An 18,979-nucleotide genomic window follows, 5' to 3' on the forward strand; every position below is an offset into this window, starting at 1 on the left:
GGGGCCGGTAGTTGTTGAAATGAGTGCAACCGGTGCAGCTGAAATGGAAAGAGATGCTTAAAGTGGAATAGCTGGGGAAAAAAGAGAAGAAGAAATATGGGGGGGGGGGGGCATGAGACAGGGAGGGAGGGGGAAGGAGGTGAGGTCTAAAGCAAAGGAGGAAGAGGAGCAGACGGGGGAGTACAGGAGCAAAGGATGCTGGGAGAGGTAAAGGTCTCATGTCTGTCCTCCTTCCCCTCCTGCTCCCCCCTCAACACCCCCTCGTTATCCCTATTAGCACCTGCTGGGCTAACGAGGACCCCGCTCCCCGTTGCCAAGGCAACTCCTCGCCAACCTTCGTTCATTCTTTCCTCCCTTCGTTCCTCACCTTCCCACACACACACACACACACCTCTAACTCCAGAAACCACTAACTACCTTCAATCTCAACCCCTCCCTCCCTCCTCCCCACTGCCGTTTCCTCTCCAGGTAATGAAAAGAAGATATGAAGCGGTGTGTGCGGAAGGTGTGTGTGTGGTGGTGGGGTGGTGCTTAAAGGGTGAAAAAAAGACAATTTGAAGTGAACATGCATTATACCCTGTTTCCCAGCATATTATCTGGTGCTGTATCCTATTGACTATTCAATGCACTCAGATGGTGGACTCATTAATGTAATGGTTGGATGTGGAGTGGACATTGTCCCCCGGTGTATTGCAGGAAACCCATAAACACATAAGCAGAGCTAATGCAGAGCATGTTACCTTCCCTGACTAGCCTTTCACTCCTCTGAGTACTGTGTTAGTCATATTGGGCTCTTTCGTTAGTTCACCTACTGGCCTTGCATGGCAGCCACTGCCATCACTGTATGAATGTGTGTGAATGGGGTATTAGTGTGAAGCGCTTTCAAGGGTTGGAAGACTAGTAAGGCGCTATACAAGAACAGTCCTTTACTATATAATATACCACATATTGGCTTATCAAATGTTTGATTACATACATTATTATTGTATATTTAGTATCCAGTTGCTGTTTTAGTAGTGAAAGAGCCTATACTTAAAATAGGGTCATACCCCCATGTAGAAACACTCACTACTGCAAGTACAGGTGTGAATAATAAAATTGATGATTGCCGAATTTTATTTAACTGCGTCATATTCAGGGTCCTGTTTTGTGCTTGCTGGCTCACTGTCACACTGTGTCGTGCCTTACTGGGACATTAAAATAGAACAGAGCCACCGTTGATGTTATTAGTAACACTTGTGCTTTTTCTACTGTGACATGTCAAAATGTCTGCTGTGAAAAATGTCTATAATTTTATTATTACCCTGTTGAATATTTTCAAAGTAATTATTAAATGTAGAAAAACTTCAGAAAATAATGAAAAATGCTTGTAACAAGTTAACAAAGCTCAATTTATATCTTAAGATTACATGGTTATAGGAAAAGAACACTTCTTCCCTAAGGCTGTGAGACATCCTTAATTCATCCTCCACCACGTGAAATACTTTTATTTCTATGACTTGTTGTTTATCCACCCATCTAGTATACATAATGTTTGTATATTAATGTTTGCTTTTTATGAGTAGCATCAAGGGAACTAAAACTAATCTCATTATATTACCCTGTGTTGTAAATGATAAATAACTCTTATCTTGTTCTTATTCTATTTCTCACCAAGAGTTAGTTAAGTGGATGCCACTCTCGTGTCTGTGTAATATAAAGATGTAGCTGGAGTAGAAAAATCTATTTAAAACAAGAGTATAAACAGCAAGTTGTAGTTTTATGGGGATTTAGGTGCTATTTCTTGGCTATGTGCAGTTACCCAGCAACCAGCAGAGACTCGAGGAAGTTACTAGTCCCAGTCAAAAATAATTTAGCATATCGCCCCCCTTGTCATTTTTTTGTCCCGATTAAACATACAAACAAAGATAAATGTGTTAATTAGTGAGCTTTAGAGGTGCTGTTGGGGGAAAAAACTAGCCTTTGGGGACAGAGCCAGGCTAGCTGTTTCCCCCTTTTCCAGCTTTTATGCTACGCTAAGCTAAAAAGCTGCTGCTAACATCACATTAACACATTAACTCTCAGCAAGAAATAGAATAAGCCGGTTGCCCAAAATGTTGACCCATTCCTTTAAAGTACCAGAATATAACTTAAGGACTTGAAAAAATATATTTAATTACTTTGCACCGCTGGTTTTTATTGTCTCAATTCTAAAATAAGTATTCTTCTTCTTCTTAATATTAAGATATGGTACGACATGTTCTGTACTGACATTGATATTGACCTTCAAAAATTGTATTCATAATGAAATTCTACAACATCGTAGAGGAGAGGAAGGCCTTGCTGTTGTTGCTCACAAAAGACCATTTTGTTGTCTTGTTCTCTCCTTCCTTCTTTCATTCTCTCACAGTCGTCTTTGATCGCTCAATACTTTCTCCAGCTCTCAGAGAGCCGTGCTCATTAATTCATGAATGTACTACCGATGAAAGTGCTCACCGTAACTGTTGTGGAGGACTACAGGTATACATCCGCAGTGAACGCAAGTACACATAATCTTTATGAACACACACAAACGTTAAGGGTTACGACAAAAAGATGTCTTTGTAATGGGATTAGAGTTATCTGGCAACAATCTTCAGTTTTCATATTAATATAAATTGTCTCCTTCATAAAAAGTTTGGAGGCAAACAAACAAAATAACCGGATGGATAGTGTCAACGTGAGAATCTCTCAGACAATTTAGAAAGTAATGTGCTCAATACTGCATAGACACACACACACTCCCAGTACACGAGCACACAGCCACCCACACACAAGAGGAAGTGGTTGTGAATTCACCGTGTGTCCAGTAAGTGCTGATAATGAAGCTGTCTGTGGTGATCAATAGAGATCAGCTCTCGTCACTTCTTGCCGCTCTGGCCCTCTCTGCTTCCCTCACCAGCCTTATCTCAGTCCTCCCTCTCCATTCCCCTCTGCACTTCCTCACTCCTCCACTGATTTGTGTTTGCTCGATCATCGCTCAGTCACCTCCCTCGTCCCCACCAACACCATCGGCCTTGAAATCTTTGGTCCAGCTAGACTGAAACTGAAAGTTCCTGGCTGAGCCTTGCTCATAAGTGGGATTAAATGAAATATATAAAAAGGAGTTAAGGTCATTTTTAACAATGTTTCAGAAATGGAAGGATTTCTGAAGTGGTAATCCTTGAAATCATTGTTACTGTTTGGAGGTCAGAACGGTTCATAGTGGAGATTTAAAATATCAACAGCAAGTTTGGAGAAAATATGGGGATTTGGGAGAAGCTATTAAGCATTTCAAAAGAAAATCATAGAATGTATTTTTTAAAGTTGCACCAATCGATATTTTCTTATTATCAATACATCAAGGGCATAGGTTTGGTCTCAACATTGGTCAGGACACAAGGCTACTGTTTCAAAATCAAATAATACATTCATTAATCAAAGCACTCACAAAGAATGCAGCACTAAATATTTTTTCAATTCATGAAGGATCCCCTGTCAAAATCAACAGGGGGAGGCGCATAGGAACAGCTGTTTGCAGCTTTCAGCTCTCTCTCAGAGTTGTCGATTTTTCTGAAACAACAGCTAAGCCACAAGCCATGTTTCCAATTGTCATGAGAATTTTAAGCGGAGTTTTGAAATGTCGCAAAACAGAAAAAAAAAATTATGATGCGAAATAGGTGCGTTTCCATCAGCTGGTTTGGTTGACGATGGATGGAAAATTCTGTCCTCCAGAAATATTTAATTTGCATTACTGCATTAGATCGAATCACTGAGTTTAATTCGAAAGGCGCCATTAGTAGTAAAGAATCCATCAAGAAAGATCACCCAATTTTGCAGTTTCAGAGGTTGAAAGGAGAAGTAAGATTTATTCCCTTTCCAAAACCTAAAACAAATCTAGAAAATTACTGAATGTAATGTTATATAACCCTGCTGTTTTTGCTTTTTAATGATTGCAATAGTGAATATAGACCTACCCAGCTGTAAAGGAACTGTGTTTATCCTTAATATCTTTGTCCTTTGTCTAAATCGTCAAGTGATGTGGTGGTTCACTGGTTTACTTTGTGATCGTTAGGCTTTAGCTTCTGTCTTTGTTTCACGTCAGTTTGACAGCCTGAATACAACCCTTAAATGTATAATGCAAACTTCTCTGTCTCCTTTCTGAGATAGCTTTGTTTTGTTTTTTCAAACACTAGGCAATTTTTCTCCAGGGAGTGCAGTTATAGACAGTGGCAGCACCGTGATAAATCCGACAGGTCCGACAGTTTTCGGACTTGTAACAGTAACTAAGAGGGGCGTGGCTTAGCGAACGGTCAATTGCGTTCTTCTATTCGGCATGCTTTTAAGATGAGGAAGCATACATATTATTTGACAACACAAGCACGACTGAGAATGAATGATGTTTATTTAAACTAATTTAAGGTTGAGTATGAAGTCACACTTTCACCAGTTACTTCTCACTTTTTCACCTTTGGTGTTGAGAACAAAAAATAAAGAATCCATGAACCGGAGAATGATGATATTTTTAAAATGCACATTAACAATGTTGTCGGGCTCAAGTGTGATGCGTACATGTAAAATAAGCTTGAATCAAATCAATGCCAGAGCCATCAGTAGCCATGACGTCCAGTTAGTTTGAGCCTTAAATGTCAAGCAGCTGCACTCTACCATCAATTTTCTTAATCTTCCTCCATCTCTCCTCCTCCTCCTCGTCATGCTCCCTGCATCCTCCCGTTCAGCTCTCAGAGAAGATCTTGGGTGATTGCTGTGGATGATGGCTGTGAGGAGAGAAGGAAAGACGCGGGATGGAGAGGGAAGATGAGCGGGTGCAGCAGAGAAATGACAGGGTGCTTGTTTGCCCCCTCGCACAAATTTCGGATTTAGGGTTTTCAGATGTTCGCACCGCCGCAGCCGCAAACTGGATGAGAGCAAGAGAGAGAGACAGAGAGAGATGTGGGAGAGAAACGCAGAGAGGTAGAATGGACATGTGAGAAAAAATAACAAACTGACATTAAACCCAAAGTGGTAGCAAAAATAATAACAGTTGTAGTGTTGGAGGTAACGGTGGAGCTGGGGATGTTTTTCTTGCTGCTGTTGTTGCTATACGGTTGTAGTTGTAGCAGGTTATGCTATTTGCTGCCTCTGTTGTGTTGTTGTTATGGATGTCCTAGAACAAGAGGTTTGTTGTGTTGTTGTTATAGCTGGTGGTGTGATTCCTCTTCTTGTTGGATGCTTTTATTGTCGCCATTGCTGACCTTGAGTAGTTGAGCGGTTGTTGGCGGTCTGCTTTTTCTTGGTTGTTTATATTTGTTGTCAACTGTTGTCATAGTTGTCATCACCGTGGTGGTGGTTGCTGTTGTTGCTGTGATTCTACTATTTTTCATCTGTGTTTATCCAGCCAACTGGCTGCTCATTCTGTGGCCCTGTGTCAACAGATAGGCCTGAGATGGATGCCCACTGGTCTTTTGTTGGAGAGAAAGAAAGCGAGACCCGCACTAATGCCTCCCCTCCCTTTAACATTTTCTGTTTCTCTCTCTTTTCACCACCTCCCTCTGTCCTTTCAGTCTTTCTGCTGCTGTGATTTGTGGCAGCAGGCAGTGATATGGGAGGAGGTAACTGTAGGGTAGACTTGTATTAAAGAAGGGGAAGAAAAGGAAAGGATGAAGAGAGAGGCGTGGAGGGACACAGGGCACATCGCTGGGTAAATAAAAGGTTTGTCAGGCCATGCACACTGTGCCAGCGTCTGTGTGTGTGTGTGTGGGGGGGGGGGTTTATGCCTGTGTCTCTACATACTGGTGAGTTCACAGACCAGCGCTAAGTCAGTAAATCTGCATGATGCATGTGAGCGTAGTGTGTTTGTGTGTGTGTTTGTGCACATAATAACACACAGGTTCTGCCGTGAATCTTCTCACAGATGGACTGCTGCAAACACACACCAGACCTCATTCATATTAATGAACCAAATCTATACAATGAAACTTTAATGCCAAAAATGTGTGACTGGGTGCCCAGTGTATATTAATGTGCACAATTGGTGGAGGAATTGGTATGTATGCAGATGGGCGATAAATTCAAGGTAAACATAAAGCATCTTAGTGAGGCATTGTTCCACCACAGGCCTCCATGACAACTTCAGTGCGTACATCAGTGGGACTGACTCTTCCAGAAGATATTCCCTCATCTGATTTTTCTTTTCGACGATGAAGGTGGAGAGTGCTTCTGACACGTTGCACCAAAACCTCCAATAATTAAATTGTTCAGTTGGGTTTAGATGTGGCAAATGTGAAGGTCATAGCATATGATTCACATCACTGTTTGTCAGGCTCTTCATAGCATTCATTAACACCTTGTGCGCTAAATGGAGGTATTTTGTTTTTTTTACCCTTGTATTTGTCACCTATCTGTATTTGAAACTCACAATCTATCAAAAACTCCACTGAGAATAGTCTTGTATGTATGGTGTGGTAGAAACTCACTTTAAATTTCCTTTCAATAAAACCAGTCCAGTTGAGTTCAATGTAAGTACATGTACATGTGAATCAGAGAGCAACTGATCAAGCTCTGTTGGACATTCATTTATATACTCTGTTCTGCTCCTCCTTTTGTGGGCCTTATTTGCAAGGTCTCCAATCTCGTCTTTTCTGAGGTCTAACAAAATAATGTACATATCTTGCTTGTCTGATCAACCTGCCGCTTTTTCCCCAAGTCAGACTCTAAAACATAAAAGCTTTGTTGTAACATCAGATCAATAGACAAAGTACTCATCATCAGAATTTGCTCGCTCATGTGCTGCAAACATAGAGAGGATGGAGGTCTCAAAAAGTACATTTTGTCTATCAGACCCATGTTCGTCAGAGCATGTGTCCAGGTGGGTACACTCGTGTGTGGGAGAGGCAGTGCGTGTCCCACACAGGATCGGCAAGGTGATACGCTGCAGGCAAAATCCTGCACTTCTAATAACACGTGATTCACCACTGATTTTCTTGTATATCAGTGGTGATCAAAAATTCTTTGTATTTCAATAATAATCAGTAGAAAATATTTCCCACAGTAGTGTGTGTGTGTGTGTGTGTGTGTGTGTGTGTGTGTGTGGGGGGGGTGATGGCACAATGGATAAGACACATACCTTTAGTGTGAGAAACCCGGGTTCAATTCCCACTTTGACCCATCCACCATTGTGTCCCTGAGCAACACAGAGTGTGCAACACAGAGGTCGCACGCCTCTGGAGCAGAGGCGTGCGACCTCTGGCATGCATAGCAATTGTAAGTCGCTTTGGATAAAAGCGTCAGCTAAATGAATAAATGTAAATGTGTGTGTTAGGGCTGAGTGATTCTTTGATTTAATCAGCAATGTGATGCGTGCAACATTGTGATGGAGTTAGCAGATTTTAAAAACCAAATCACTAATGTAATTTTTTTCTGGCCACAAGGGTTCATTGTGCCAAGTGGACATGGGGGTTAGGCATCGGTCATTTAATACACGGTAGTTGGTTTATCATGATACATAAACATATAATCTCTGGCCAATGTTCACAAATTTAAGTCATCCTTAGACTTACGGAAGTGAAACTCTGAGAGTTACTAACAAAGTTTAGACCTCTCCAGGAAATTCTACAGAATCATGTGGAAATGGGGAGATATAAGTTAGCCCAAGAGTTGAGCAAAGAGAATTTCACTTACATGTGATAATGCATGTTTCTGATGGAATTTCAGAGGAGTCCTACTGTCCTCTCTGTACCAATTTCCCACAATTATTCTGAGAAAATGAAATCATAATCTGTTTGCAAAATGTCACATATAGCCTTAACATTCTTCTTTTATTTGTCTAAATATTCATAACTTTCTGGTGTTTATTTGGTAAATTAGCTTCTTATAGGGCCCTTATGCAATTGGTAACAGTTATTAATATATATCACAATTTTTGGTTAAGTGATAATCACAATTTGGAAAATGCTGACGTCAAGCAGCCCACCACCCTGTATAAACGCCTAAGTGACTATGATTAGCTTTAGACTGGACTGATGGGGTGTTAAGGGTTCGGTGTTTCAAAAGGTAGCTACCATGAAGGTTTACCTGTTTTGGGTGACTCTTGAAATACCCTTCCAATGCACACAGAAAACGTCAAGATTTGGCATGTAATTCTCTCTACATAGTTTTTATATTAAAGAAATAATATTTTACTTGCTGCTTTATTTTTAAATGTAGTACAAAGAATAGCCACTGGATTCTATAGATAATGCAACAACACAAACAATACAAAAACACAAAATATACCTCTTTGAAATAATATTAGTTTTAGAAAGAATATTAAACTCAAATACTTTTGCCAAAAGTTAGCAAATAATTACCTTAAAATTAAATAAAACCTGGCCTCAATACCAAAATATTATACCACACAACTTTGATTCTCTTCTCTTATTTCTTAAACAAACTCCTTATTTTACCCTTCAAAACACTAATAGCGTGCTATTAAATTTCAAGCTCCAAATACTTGCACATACTTAATTAATTGCAAGACAAAAACACATGGGCCCACACAAGCACGCGCACACACACACACACACACACACACACACTCAATTGCACGCAAAAATAAAAAAAGCTGCAGGCCTGTGTGTAGCTCGGATGCAGTGCGGCCGACAAAATCCCTTTTTCTTCTCTCTCAACGGAGTAACAGTACACACAGTCAAACTCTCAATTCAGAGTCAGTCCAGTGGCCTGTACTACGAAGGGAGTTCAACCTACTCAAAGTTAACTCGGGGTTATCAGGCAAACTCAGGGTTGACAAACTCTGAACGCCTACACTGGAGTTAAACGGTACTACGACGGTGGATAAGATGTTGGTTGGTTGAGTCCGTGTTAACCACGTGTTAACTTAATTGGAGTTGGTGCGTGTTCGCATAAAAGGGGTGTGTTCGGCCGTGCAGGCAGAGTTTTTTCGCAACGCCGCATGCTCCGTATTTCTCCAGAGGAATGCACGTTGGTAGTGTCAGGAAATTATGAATGTAAAGACAAGTTAACGGCTTTTTGGTATCACATTGAGTAAATGTGTAGCCTAATTACCTTCACAGTGTTCTTATTGTAGTTCAAATCTCTACTATGTATTTTATGGACTCTTCTTTTATGTGTAATATGATTAAGATGTAAAAGTACAACTGCACATGAGGTCCATTGTAATAGAAAAATAGAAGCCAGCGGAGAGGGGGAACAATCCAAGGAAAAATGTAATTTCCAAGAATTATCTATAAGTTAAAAACTTGAATATTCTCTGACATTATAGTCACACATTTATGAGAGAAGCTTCACTTTGCAAGGCTGCAACATCACACACACGTCTGCTGTGTATTATGCATGCACTGGAAACTTATATTAAACTTTGCAATCAGATTTAGCAGTGAGGAAATACTTAGCCCACAATCACTATCATGCACCTTAGAGACTTTGCCATGGATTGGGCGTATTCAGAAGAAAACAGAGTGATTTTTTTTTTTATGACATTAATTTCAGGGAATTTCCGATTTTTCTTCTTGTAAATATCATCTAGGATTTTTTTTTTCTCTGTCATTAACCCCCACCCTGGCTCCCTATTGTTTGGACACGTTAAAAATAATCTATCTAAATATGTGAAAACACCTAGGAGAATTCAATTATAGACTACAGATGGGCTACATCTAAGGAACTATCCCGTTAATTAATTAAGATACCTTACTGGGTTTTTTATTGCAAATATTTACATTTTCATCTCATTTATGACTATGACTTTTTCTTTCCTTATTAAATTACATTTATTTCAGTTTCATTTCCATACTGAATTATCTTATTCTGATTTTACTAGGAACTAACTTGTTTTAATCCCTATATTTTACACCAGGGCTACACATGTGTGGGATTGTATTACATTTCCCTGTTCTTTCCCATAAGACCTCAGCTATGTGTCACTGAATCTTTTCTTCCCCATCTCCATGCTAAAATATCACCCAAAATAAACCGTCAGAGAGTTGCTCAGATGAAGAAAGTTGAACTGAAAGGATTGTGCATGAGTGTGTATATGTGTGGGTATAAGTGTGTAAGCATCCCACCTGCATTTGTCCGTGCCAACATGTCACACCACAGTACGCTTATGCAGTTATTTGGCAGTGATGGTTGCTCCCATGTCAAAATACACACACACACACACACACACACACACACCTGATACTCAGTCCAATATCAGTATAAATGAGACAGGAGGATCACTCTTACAGCGGGTGCACACGGCACTCAGCGTCACTGTCACCAGAGGAGAGAGGGCGAGGAAGCAGAGAGTCAACAAGATAGAAACAGGGGAAAAAAGGGCAAGGATAGAAGAAAGAGAGGAAGGGGAGGGCAGAGGAGTAGTGGATACTGCTCATTGCCATTGTGATTCCCCTCTGCAGAAAATGGCTACCTCCATTAAGTCACTAATGATCCCTGCATTGTGCCGTGGCAGTGCCGGAGAGAGGGACTGAAATGTCTGCGAGAGAGAGAGTCGGGAAGCGATGCAAAGCAGAGGTGAAATTATGGAGTGAGTGATGAAGAGGAAAAGAAACAGGGAAAGACAGAGGAAGGGGAAGGAGGGTGGTAAAAGAGGAAGTAGCTAGTAGAAAAGTAAGTGGAAAAAGAGTGAGGGGACGATAAATGAACCAAGTGGTGCAGTAGAGTGAAGGATGGCGCTGCAGGGAGACTGAGTGAACATGGATGAGACATGCATTTTCCACATGGTACGGCTTCCCATGTGGCTACTTTTCCTCAGTACCGTGCCAACACCAGCGTCGGATCTATCATGTTACTCATTTCCACTGGGGCATGACATAAATGGACGTGCATGGTGAAAACAGGCACATGAGAGCAGATACGCACATCATACACACATCCAGTCAGAACCACAGACGTGCAAATGCTTTTTTTGTGTGAGTCCAGACTCACAGACTCTCCCTTACATGCTCACGCGCATGACACACTGAGTATAAACACATGCATCATGATCATGAGAGACCTATAGGGAGAGGCAGTTATGTCATTGAAGATTACTCTTGAAGATAAAGCAACCCAGACGCAAATGTTAAGGCTGACTTCCTTGCACTTGGGCAAGTTTTGTGCACACACAAGCTCACCTGTGTGTTTGCAACTCCCCAAAATATCCTCAAATTAATCTCCTTCCTGCATGCCTCAATGAACACTGTAGTCACACAGCCCCGTCCTCCAGCAAATCACCGGACAGATCTGCTTATTGAAGAGCGGGCGAATGCCACGGCTAGTTGTTTGATTTGAATTTGAATTTTAAAACATCTCCCTCATTACATTTTCCATTATTTAATCAATTATTCATGAAATCCACAAACGAGCAAGGGTGTTCGGATGCCGAGCAAACACTTGGGCAGCCCTGAACTTGATTCACTGTTTCTCCTTCATAACCTCCAAGTATATGAGCCCCTGCCTCGTCTACAAGTGTCTCCTAAGGACACTCGGAGAGACGGAGGAGGGAGGAAAGAGGGATGTCTGACGGGAGCGAGGGCTGCCATAGACAAAGAGACAGAGCTGGATGGATGGAAGCAGAAGGGTATGGGGAGAGGGGTGGCAGATGGAGGAAGATGAGAAGTGGGGCGCTTGGGAAAGGCAGAAGGATGGAGGGGAAAAGAAACTGAGAGGAAGGGAGACGTACACATAAAGAGGATGAAAGGCAGACGGCAAGACAGAGGGCAAACGGAGTTAAAGCAACCAAGGCAACCAGCAGCATCTGTGATCAATAACGTGTCTACTGTGTGATATGCAGAGCCAGAGTGCCAGCCTGGCTCAGGCCTTGGATATGTTGCATCAGTGACACCCACAGCAAAATACTACGCCTCCTGGAACAGGATATTGTGTTTAAATAATAAAATAAATCACTTCTTTTCCCTTCTCTTCACATCACTTTCCGTCTCTTTGTCTCCTCAGCCCTCTCTCTGTGTCTCTGTGTTGGCAAGATAAATAAAGAGATGTAATGAGGAATCTTACAACCTTGTGAGAAGCAGCTATTGTGTTCTTATATTACAAGTCGTGAATAGTAAAAGGCCCTCGCTGTCTCGCTGTAGCCAAGACACAATTCGGGCAAAGACAAATAGGCACTTGGATAAAATAAAAGGTGGGCTAGGGGGGCTTGAGGATATTGAAAAAGCAACAAATGACCTTCTCCAAAGTTTCATCTCTTCGCTGTGTCTTTCTCGCTCTCTGTGTGTTTCTTCCTTTCGCCTTGCCATCTCCCTCTTTCCCACTCACTCACCCACTAATGGTTATTTACCTTGTTGGAAAGGGCTCCGCTTTCTCACCGGAGAGATCGACAACAGGACGTGAGCAAAAGCCTCGAAAAAGAAAGAGCACCGAGAGGAGAGAAGGAGCGGGCAGAAATGGGAGAAAAGAAAGAAAAATATATCATTCATGTCGGTCTCCCCAGTGACACGAGCTCTCCCTCCCACTCTCCCTCACAGCTGTAATGGAAGTGAAGGTTTGGCCACAGACAGATGGGAGAAAGAAAAGAATTACATGTCAATATTTGTTCCCACTAGCTGCCTGGATAGAAAAAGATACATTACATTCTCTTAGTCTTTTCCCCCCTAAAGCCAATTCAAGAGCTCTACCTTTGTTTAGGATCAGGAGGACTTCGGGGGTCGCCTGGGAGAAAGCAGACATGGCAAGATAGGGAATGGGGCGACCAAGGAAAGGTATGAGTGTAAGGGAAAGAGAGCGAGAGAATGACTAACTCTGACAAACAATGATTTTAAGGCAGAATGAGAAGAGGCCTTAGAGTGGACATTTCCCATACCAGGTCTTTGGAATACAAACAATGAGTCAAATCATTGTCCAGGCCGGCTACTTCTCTATCTCATTGACTACAGGCTATATCATCAGTATGAGCAGTTATTGCTCCTGAGCCACAGGCTGTCCCTCACTTGGAAATTGCCCTGGCTGTATGAATACATGTTTATTCCACTGTATTCAGCAAGGACAGTAACAAGATCAGAAATGTTTGCTGCACTGCATGTTGGATGAGGTGGTCGTTGGAATAAAACAGAAAGGGTAACAGCACACCTAGAGTTTGCTTTCTTTGAACTATAGGAAACCACAGCGAGAAAGTTTGCTTTGTTATATTTGTTTGGTTAAGGTTGATGATGCCTCATTACCGTTAAGCTGTGGCAGACAGTGTACACACTTCCTTTTTTAAACCAGTATTGTTTTCATAAACCAGCACACCCAAGGAAACCCACAGACTGTTGTCCTTTGCTAAGGCACAGCGAGAATCCTACTCCCTGCTGAAAACAAAGTCACATGGACTAGTAGCTGCTTTATTGGACTTAGGAATTCCTCTTCCCAGTAAATATGGCTTACGTTGATGGACCTCTTTGTGCTTGTGACACCACTTATGAAAACACAAAGAAACGGCTTGATACAAATGTGGGTTTTCCTCCATTTGTCCAAATTTCTCTGCTTTTCTTACTTCTATTACTACTAATTAAACTACTACTAATATATCTACTACTAACGCAGTGACAAAATGCGCTCTGAAGAGCAGTTTGTCCAATTTGGCTACTGTAGAAACATGGCGGCGCAACATGTAAGAGAACCTGCGGTGTATATTGATCGAAATGGCTCATTCTAAGGTAATAAAAACATAATGGTTCATTATGTAACGTCTTGACACACCACTGAAAACATTGCTAAATTCTCCTAAATATTACACACTCTTTGTTGTTTGCTATGTTCACCATCTCAGCTTAGCGTGTTAGCATGCTAACTTTAGCAATTATTAACAGGGTTGGGAGGATTACTTAAAAAATGTAATCAGTAACATATTCCAAGTACCACAAAATAAAAGTAATGTAACCTCATTACTTTTAATTACTTTTGGATTACTACAATGCCAATTAGGCTAATGAAGACAAGAGAAGTATCAATGATGTGTTTTCTGCTCAGTGTATTTTTAGAGAAATATACAAAATCTTCCATTCCCATGAAATCAAAATCCAATGTTAAATGTTTTTATATGACATGCTTGTGTTTCATAGGTATTCTTGATGAAATTTAGGAGTTTGTCATTTGGAAAAGCATTTTAAAATGCTCATTCTGCACTTAATGAAAAGATTTCTCAATATAATGCTACTGAAGCATAGTGTTTCTTTGACCGGGCCCCACTGATTACTGTACAAAAACACATTTTTCACTGATTTTGGTGAAACTGTATTCATATGTGATTTGACTTCGAGGTGCGGTGCCTGAATGGGAACCGTAGCTGGGCGAGCAGGCAACAAAAACTCAGCAGCCTGGTCCAGCTGCCGTGTTCACTAACTGAGAGCTGGAACCAGTCCGCACAGAGGCTGTACGATGGGGTGGGGGCGTAAACGCACATTCGGTGCTACTGGCGACTGTAAACGCCAATCAGTGTCTGCGACACGTTCCTCCCTAGCTTTGTGTTTTTACAGAAACACGTATATACCATAGACTGTATATAAACAACATATATGGAGGCAAATAGCACTACATTTTTTGTTTCATGGAAACCTTGTGCTTAAAGTAATCCCTGTGAGTAATCCCCAATTTTACAAAATGTAGGCGACCTGTAATCTGATTACGACACTTGTAGATTACGATTTTTTCTGTACTGTAACGGAATACAGTCTCTTTTTTTTGCATCCTGATTACATGTAATCCGTTACTCCCCAACCCTGATTATTAATAAGCACAATGCAGTTAAGAGTTAAATGAATTAATCTTGCAGGTATTTGGGTCATAAACTAATATTTTGAGCTGATGATGGAGCTACAGTTTGAATGGCATTGTTGCAACAAGACCAAACAAACAGAAACAAATCATTTAAACTTCGCTGCTTTACACTTGTTGAGACGCAACACATCACAAAGTACACAAGCAGCAAAGGGTAAAAGTAGCTATTGACAACCTCACTATGTCACATTCAATATTCCATTGTCTTAATGAACACTGTAGAACAGTTTGGAAGTCAGTTTGTATGTCAGGATTGATCATGTGTGACACAAACTAATTAATTGACCAGAGGCCTTCCTGTCCGGCACCATTTGTAAAAGCTCTCTGTGCTTACAAACAGCACATACAAATCGATGAAGTGCTATCTAACAATCGTTACAGCCATTGGAATATTGAATGAGACACATATTGTTAAGGTCATCCAGAGTTGTACAGTGGGAGCCACCAGTGCCTTCTTTAAATGTGTGTCCCTCTCACACTGAGCAAACATTTAAGAAAGGTACTTAGAGTTATCTGAAGCATAAAAACAACTCTAGGGGGAGGACAGTCATAAAACAGGTGGGGATGACCCTTTAGTGCTTCAGGTTGGCTGTAAAGGAAACTGGTGTCACATTTAGTTGTATCACTGTCAAATTATTAAACTCATAGCTGCCTTTCAGTCACCGCTTGTCACTACTTTTATTGAACAACTACACAAACAGGGAAATTTGTACTTCCACGGTTTCCAGGGGGTGTTTCAAAATATTTTTAAGCTCAGCTGATTTGTAAAAGTAGAAATTATGATTTGATAATATACAGTATATGCACATATTTTGTTTTAACACACAAGTAAGCTTACAAATTTGTGTGATGCTGATCTTTACAGTTATTGTCACATTAACTTTCTAACTATGTTACGAGATGGTCTGCACAAGGCCTCAGTTTTCCACCAACCTGAGTCAATTGTAAATTGCTTAAGACTGCAAAAAGACTAGTTAAAATAAGAAAGAAAAAAACAAAAAAAGTTAAGATACTGTAAATGGTTGAAACAACCATTTTCTGTCACTTTACAATGGTAGTAATACAAAGCTTAGCCAAAACTACTCAAAAATACCACTCAACAAAAGCCATCCTATCTATCAAAGGGGTATGATAAAGGGGTACTTAGGCCCATCTGATAGGGCTGTGGGGGTTTGTCAGACAAAAAAAGTTGGGAACAACTGCTCTAACCTCTTCATCATTCAGAAGTTTTTTCAAAGATCCAAATCGGGCCCCATTAAACAATGATGTTGATTGTCACTGTGGCAACAATTTTCTTCTGGCACCAAAGGCATTTGATTGTGAGATTAGAGTTGCAGTCATTCAACACAATCTGAATAAAGGTTAATTATGGCTGTAGATAAAAATTATCAAAAATGATCATGACATTCAAACTAATCTGTTTGGAATAAGTTGTCTATTTAGCATCATAATAATTTGCTTTTTGCACAAAAGTTATATCACCCCAGGCCACCCTGGGATTTGTAGTAATTGCACCAGTTGTCCGTGTTCTTAATCCTATACAAATCTGCAATGTCCGTAATCTGAGAAATTCCATCAGAAATTACCATATTGCGCCAAACTGCAGTTAACGTTTGATAATTTTGCCCAATGTGAATCTGCATCTCATTCATTTTGGGCAATTTTGTTTTCCAAAAAAAAAATCAAATTCATCATCATAATTTTTTTACCCCCCACATTTGTTTTTTGTCCTGTGATTTAGCTGCTGTGGAAATTCCTAATAAAAAGGTTGATGATAATTTGGGTACAAATTCAGGAGGCTCATCTAGCTGCTCAGCATGAAGACCCATTATGTTTCTGTCATCTCCAGAGATAATCCTTGGGATTAAATCAGAGTGAAACACTGACTTTTTCTGGTGGAAAGGCAACACATGAAACGCAGACGTCGATTAGATTCCTAAATCATCCGAGGTCCATTGGTCCACCAATGCAAATGAGGCAAAATCAAACATATGGAAAGAAATCATTTCATACTGCAGATCTGAATTTTGAGGCAAAGTAATACAGCAAAGTATCCCAGATGTTACAGAGAACAAAGATATGTGCCACTGAATGCTGATTAGCATTTTGGTATGAAATCAGTAATCTGTGATGGATTATATTGTGAAAGGATTGCTGCAGTTACGATTACATCCATTAGTATGTTATAGTCAGACTAGAGGAAAGTCTTCTGTCATTATTGTACCACTTGCATTTTCATTTCATTTCCTTCATTTGTGAGTGCTGAAATACATACCAATATTAAAATGTAAAGGTTAACACCAAAGTGTACCTGAAGAAGGTCACATTGAAGAAGCACACTGAAATGACACCTCCAATTCAAGTCAGAGCAGTTGACTGTGGTCTTGCACTTTGGCTAAATGCAGAACTACTGTACGTGGCATGCAGTCCTGAAAGCCCTTCATTCTGGGACTAGGTGCCCTTTTTAAATAATGTAACCTTCAGAATGTGAGAGATGACTGGTTGTGCTATTCACTGTACTCATTTTAAACGCTCACTTCAAAACATGGCCCCCGGGGCCTCATTTGAGTACGGACAGCACTTCACAGTGAACGTTTGACCTTTAAAGCCCTAAATGGTTTTTTCTCGGTTATTTCACTGTTGCATATGCACATTATCCCAAAGGATATGGATTGCAGATGGCAAATAGCTTTTTGGATTGTTTTTTAGATTTAAAGCCAGTGGGCTCAGTCCAGTTCAAAACTTGATTTGTAACCTATTGTTTTCAAAATAAGACAAATCAAAAGCAGATTTTTCTAACTTGAACTTAAACTCATGAGTCAGTTGTCTATAATGACAATCCTTCTAGTAAGTCGTCTGTCAATCCTTCAGAAAAACAATAACCACAAATCCACATGTTTTTATTATCTGTGACATGGTCATGCTTTTGCTGCTTCCCACACAGTTTGTGTCTCATGCAATTTGTCCTACTTCGTCTGTTCACATAAAATGAAAATAGGGCAGCTATTTTTTCAAAAGGGGACCCGAGCGCAGGAAACAGACTCATGTTAAGCTTAAAGTGTAATTACTGTAGATGGAGATGGGTTGAGGAGACAGTATTTCTGATTATGGCAGAGGGCAAATGAGGATTGGAGAATGGCAAGGAAGTGCGGCCGGCAGAGGTAGCTAGGAAGCAGGCAGGCAGGAGGCAGGCATGAGATGAGAGATTGATCCTGAGGCACAAGGGAAAGGCAGTTAGTGACAGGCTAGGAATCAAGACGAATATTAATCACAAAAAACTAACGAATAAAAAAAACAAAAACAGACTGAGCTAGACTACCACTGAGCTGGGGCAGTGATCTAGCGACAAGTGGGAGTTGAGGCAGGCGTAGATGTGTTGCTGAGGTGACGAGCTGATAGCAGACAGGTGTGCGAGAGGGGAGACCACTCCCACACACACACACAAACATACACATAGGGTACATCAAAAGTCTCTTCTTTGATATTTCCTTGTTCCTCACTTGAACCGGAAGTCGTTCTTGTTCTTGTCTTATCTGTGCACCGAGGATCGAAGAGCGAGGCGTGAGCTCTGAGGAGTCATCTGATCTGATACATTACAAGATCAGTGGAATTTCATACCAGAGTGAAGACAGGTAAGGATATCACTCCTAAGTATTTTATTTAATTTCTTTTCCAATTCACCATCTAGTTAAAAATCTGTGTTCATTGTAGGTCTGAACAACAAAAGGACCACAAACAACTTTCTTAATTTATTAGAAAAGACATTTTTCATGACCTGTTATTTCCCCCATTAACTTTTATTACGGATACAATTAAAGTCAGAGAGAGTCGGGGAGTCTGTTAGCAAGAAACACTTTTTACATAATTTCTCGTCATTTCCGTTCAGTCACATGAGGCTGATTATTTCTGAGCATGGGCTTTGATATGAGTTAGATCATTTAAATTTTACCTGAAACATTTAGCCTGATAAACAATTTCCAATGTTCAAAACCACCATGTTCATATTCTGGGTTATTCAATAATAAAGTCACAAAATCAATCAATACAGAAAATAATGAATAAATAATATAAAGGCATTCTGCCAGTAGAAATGATCCTGTACCTCTGATAAATACAGAATGCAGGTTATTCATGTGCAGGTGTTTGTTAAACAGGTAACAGCTACAGAGAAAAAAAACCCACTGCTGGGTGCCTTTATTAGTGACAGTGC

General features: G+C 40.5%; 1 protein-coding gene across 3 annotated transcripts in view; it reads left to right on the forward strand.

Moving 5' to 3' along the window:
* Positions 1-18,979, forward strand: part of serpinh2 (serine (or cysteine) peptidase inhibitor, clade H, member 2) — a 114,215-nt gene that overhangs the window by 52,483 nt on the left and 42,753 nt on the right. For 2 of the 3 annotated variants that reach the window (XM_046065074.1, XM_046065076.1), the window contains exon 4: positions 18,315-18,401. In XM_046065074.1, the coding sequence (XP_045921030.1) occupies positions 18,315-18,401 (87 nt within the window). Of the gene's footprint in view, positions 1-18,214; positions 18,402-18,979 lie in introns of those variants that run through there. The other variant, XM_046065079.1, reaches the window with a different exon arrangement.

The sequence above is a fragment of the Micropterus dolomieu genome, linkage group LG12 (genome assembly GCF_021292245.1).
Source record: "Micropterus dolomieu isolate WLL.071019.BEF.003 ecotype Adirondacks linkage group LG12, ASM2129224v1, whole genome shotgun sequence".
Lineage (NCBI taxonomy): Eukaryota > Metazoa > Chordata > Actinopteri > Centrarchiformes > Centrarchidae > Micropterus > Micropterus dolomieu.